The sequence below is a fragment of the Cariama cristata genome, unplaced genomic scaffold, assembly GCF_000690535.1.
Source record: "Cariama cristata isolate BGI_N322 unplaced genomic scaffold, ASM69053v1 scaffold12460, whole genome shotgun sequence".
Lineage (NCBI taxonomy): Eukaryota > Metazoa > Chordata > Aves > Cariamiformes > Cariamidae > Cariama > Cariama cristata.
The window spans coordinates 70,773-75,447 of NW_009596451.1; the positions used below are offsets into that span (position 1 = coordinate 70,773).

At 37.8% G+C, this 4,675-nt stretch overlaps 1 protein-coding gene across 1 annotated transcript; it reads right to left on the reverse strand.

The window, feature by feature from the left end:
- Window positions 1-572: 572 nt before the first annotated feature.
- SPTSSA (serine palmitoyltransferase, small subunit A) lies at window positions 573-1,849 on the reverse strand (the record flags this gene model as incomplete). Its single annotated transcript, XM_009706158.1, has 1 exon — window positions 573-1,849. A coding segment is annotated over one exon (104 nt), but the record flags the coding sequence as incomplete, so codon positions are not given.
- Between the last annotated feature and the right edge of the window lie 2,826 nt (window positions 1,850-4,675).

Here is a 4,675-nt window from a genome sequence, read left to right on the forward strand (position 1 = left end):
ATCACAACACTTTAAAAAAAAAAAAAAAAAAAAAAAAAGAGTATGCTAACTCACCATTTTCTCCATATATACTTAAAATACTCACATACAACTCTGGATACTTTAAAAAAAAAAAACAAACCACCAACTCAAAAGTCTACCTATGTTTAGATAGCCAGTTGTTAATAAGCAAAGGCACTAATTTAGTTAGAGTCTCCTACCAACTTCAGCAAAGCTAGAGTCCACCTAAGAAGTTTAAGGCCCACTGTTTACAGCTCCCAAGACGACAACAGAGTTTTTAATCAAATCCACATGAAGTCCTTAAATACAGGGGGGAAAACCACTCTTTTCTCATAAGAGTGCATTTGATAAATTAAATAAACCTAAAATACAGTATCTTTATAGAACAATTTAGTTGACAACTTAGGTGTAATTCCTGATTTCAACAGAAGTTGCATAAAAGATATAACAGTACCTATTATTACTGGGCCATTAAAAATCACAATTCTTTGGTCAAGTATCATTTTTCCCCTTTTGGAAAGTTCTGAGAAAAGCAAGCAGCATTCAGGAACACATTAACTTCTCAAAGAAAGTTTTGCATCAAAGCTCTGCTTTTAAACTTTTATTTTTTTAAACAACAACAACAACAAAAAAAATCCTCCACTTAGGAAAGTAAGTTGTTACCATCTTACATATCAGAATACAAAACTGAAAAAAAATCCCTATAAAAGAAAAAGAAGACAGGACTTCAGCCAAGTATTCAGCTACTTATTGCTGTAATTGTAACTCAAGTCCATTTAAACCCCTATGTTTTGGTCGTTTGTAGCGAGAACATGTTTGGAACACTAGCAGCAATAGAAAACCCCTTTAAAACCTAGACATAGTTACACTGTTGAGTGAAAATTAGCAGAAACCATAACCACTGGAACATAATAAAAGCATCCTGTAAAAGTACAATTGAATTGGTAGCTAGAAAAACAGAGTCGATTTAAAGTGCTATCCCAAAGCCTTATGTGGGCCTATGTCTGCAAAGAAAAGTCCTTCTCCCTGGACTAGGTAAAGCCCAGAACCACAGCACTACTCCAAAGCTAATGAACGCAGTCTTCGCTCTGCCTCAATGCCTTATCTCCCCCACCCTTCTCCAACTGGTGGAATACAGAAACTTGAAATAATTGCCAATTCCAAATTTAGGTGATATGCACAAATATACTGTTGAACAAAGTCTGGACAGCAAACAGTACACCTGAGTTCAGTCATACAAACTAACTTTTGTAAATAGCGTTAGACGAATATATCCACGTCTCTAATATGAATCTAGATGTATTTTCTTACAAAACGCATTAATAGAAATACCCAGGCAAATACATACCGTACAATAGCAAAAGCTTTAAGCCCCATTTAATAAGATGATTTTCCGATTAAAAATAGAAGGCAATTAAGATTTACTCAAAATTACAATTAAGAAAAGCTTTCACAGTGCAATATTGAAACTGTCACAAAGTTAAGAAAATACTGATATCAAAGTACAATCACAATGTTAAAGTAGACAAAACTACTATACAAGGGCATATCTTGTAAAATTAAAAGGAATGAACACAACACAGGGGACATCTCACGTCCCTGCTCTACATATCTCGTTTCCTAGTCTTCAGAGTCATAACTGTGTCTTTCTGGTATCGGTAGAAGTCTTGTTAAAACTAAGAGGTTCATTCTTCTTTGTAGACCAGATTTCAAAGCCCAATTACTTCTTGAAAATATGTTCTTCATCACTGCACAATTTCAAAGTAGTGCAATATTGCCATGATGTGCTGAGGCATGAACACATAGCCCGTGTACAGTGCCATTCCAACAATGGAAACTAGCATGGAATCTGAATTATAGTTGAGGAAAAAGTCATTTGAAATACAAAGTGCATTAGACATCACATAACTATAGCATTAAAACTTTCCTGGTAATTATCTTATAACATTACATTTTTAATTCAGACAGGGTCAAGTGTATTCAGCAATTACAGCTACAGGAAGAACCAATTGAACACTGAAAATCAAAACACCGGTAGGAGCAATTAGCTGAATCATGGACGGATGCCTTGCAAGTTATCCGCTGCCTTGTCATGGGCACGGAAGGACAGGCCAAAGTATGGGAAGCATGATGGAGGAACACAAAATGGGCACTGAGGATACACAAGTTTTTACATCTATCTTCCTAGGTGTTGGGCAAGTCTTGAGGAAGCCAGCCCCACTCAGCCAAGCAGAAAAAAGTCAACCATCACAAAAAACCAAACCAAACCCACAATAATACGAGTAGCTGTACTGAATAAGAGTTCTTACTTGTGGATGACCTACTCATTTCTAAGCAGATCGCATTAGATGCTGACTTCAACTTCTTGGAATAGAATGACCTAATAAATTTAATTCATGATGCAAAAACCACATCTGGTGTGAAAGTTGTACTGTTAGTGTAATAAAGTCGGGAAACGTCAAATCCATTTCTAGCTGCCAGTGTCCTCTAGGCTTTAAGTCATTACATTATTTGGTTCATTCCTCCATCTCCATGTCATGCTCAGACCCTTCCTCATGGACAAGCAGCTCAAATTTATGCATTGTTTGGCAGTACGTAAGAAAAAGAAACCTCAGGGAGAGTGAAAAGTATGAATAACATCTTGACATGCACCTTTCTAACTACTTCACTCACAAAGCCTCAGAGCGTTAGCACAGCTTTGAGTCAAGTTGTGTACTTGCATAAACAGACACTCGTTAGTACTTTACTATAGCAGCTCACACTCCAAAACAAACTTCATGTGAAGCTGTCTGCTAAACAATCTTAAGATGACCACTTTATTAATTGAACACCTAACAGAGATCTTTTGTAAAACTTATATACAGAAGCCAGATGCTAGCTTATAATGTATACATACAACTGGACCTTTGTTGAGCTCTAGGGTTCTCGAAGCTTTATCTACAGAAATTATGGCATCGGATTACCAAAAGATTATGCCATTCAAAGTTTAAGGTTTCAGAAATTCAAAAGTACTCAAAATTAAGAATAACCTGTTGATTTCATCCAACTACCTGCAGAGATTCAGTAAACTTAAGACAGAAACCCTGTAAAAAGCACTGCAGATTAACAAGAATGATAACGCTGGACAGCAGTACTCAGTTTCCACAGGTGAAACCAGAGGAGCTGTGCACGCGTCTTTGAAAAATCAAGTCACCACAGAACGTCTGTAACAAATGCTCTATGACCAACTCCTCTGAGGCAGAGCTGTGCTTATTAGAGCATACTAGCTGCTTGGTGTATTTTTAGTCCCAGAAGATTATACAGTAAGAGATACTAAAATGAAGGTCAACTCATAAATCCACGTTTCCGTATCAGCGCTCACTTCTGATTCTGGAGCACAAGTAGCAGCAAGACATGCAGCAGAGCCACACACCATGAGCTCCCAAGGCCACGGCGTCTGCACCGCATCTGTACAGCATCTGGCAAACCCAGCCCACCTACGATGAAAGCATCCAGTTTGAGGACAAAAGCCAGTTTTGCTGACCCAAGATCGCAAGCGATACTTGTGCCACTCATGATATTTGTAGGTTAAATGCCAATTACTTCGCTGCAGTATGAGCATTTTAAAAAAGCAAACATGCATGCACACTTTCATTTACTTAAATATTTTGCACAATTTAAAAAGCTGCATGGTTAACACAAAAGAAAAAAATACATGACTAATATAATTGCAGGGAAAGCAAAGAGGAAGCTTCCTCAGCGATACAGACATGGCATAAAAAGAGAAAGGTATGTTAGCAAGGAACACAACATTTTGAAGGTAAGAACCCCTACCTAAACAATTGTGCACAGTAAGTCGATAAACACTAGCAAAGAGAAATAATAAGTTATCTCCACTTCTGTTGACTTTACACAGGAAAAAAAGTCTGATTGCACAGCTGTAACTCGAGCAACCACTTTTATGTAACAAATGTGAGTTCCTTCACAAAACTGACCAGTATCTCAGTAAAAGCAGCTTCTCACTACTACTTAGACCCTTCTCTTTGTTAATCTTTTGGTTAACTTCTCTCTTTGCCTCTCAACATTAATTGGAGATGGCTCAGGGTCATTCATATGAGACATCATTTTAAGTCAAGATCAAAACAGCCACACTTAAGAGAAAAATAGTTGTGATGCCATAACAACACTTGAAAGAATATACTGCCTGTATGAAAGGGATGGGTAAAGAAGCAAATCTATAAATAGTCTTTATACAGACGCCTTCACATAGGCATGTATCATGTTCTTCCACTCCAAAAGAACCAAACTTACCAGCTCGAGGATTAAATACTTGTCTAATAAAAATCATGTGACAAAGCACCATGCAAATGTAAGTTTGCAAGGTTTTGTAGTGTGCACATTCACTTTCCAGTAGGCAAAAATACAAAAGAATTCATGAAAGACACCTGTGCTTAACAGAAAGCTTCAGATTTCAGTGCAAAAGACAGGAGAAAGAACTACCATAACTCTAAAGAAAAATTAAAGGAGAAATAACTTCCGAGATAAAATGCCCAAGAAGAAATGGACTGACTGCCAGACGCTCAGTGAGAGGATTCGAAACACCAGGGTGGGGATTATTCCCCAACTCGTCGGTTTGTGACGGTGAGGAGCTTTAGCTCCTGCCTGCGAGGAGGGGACAAGCCCTGGTCCCGGGCGG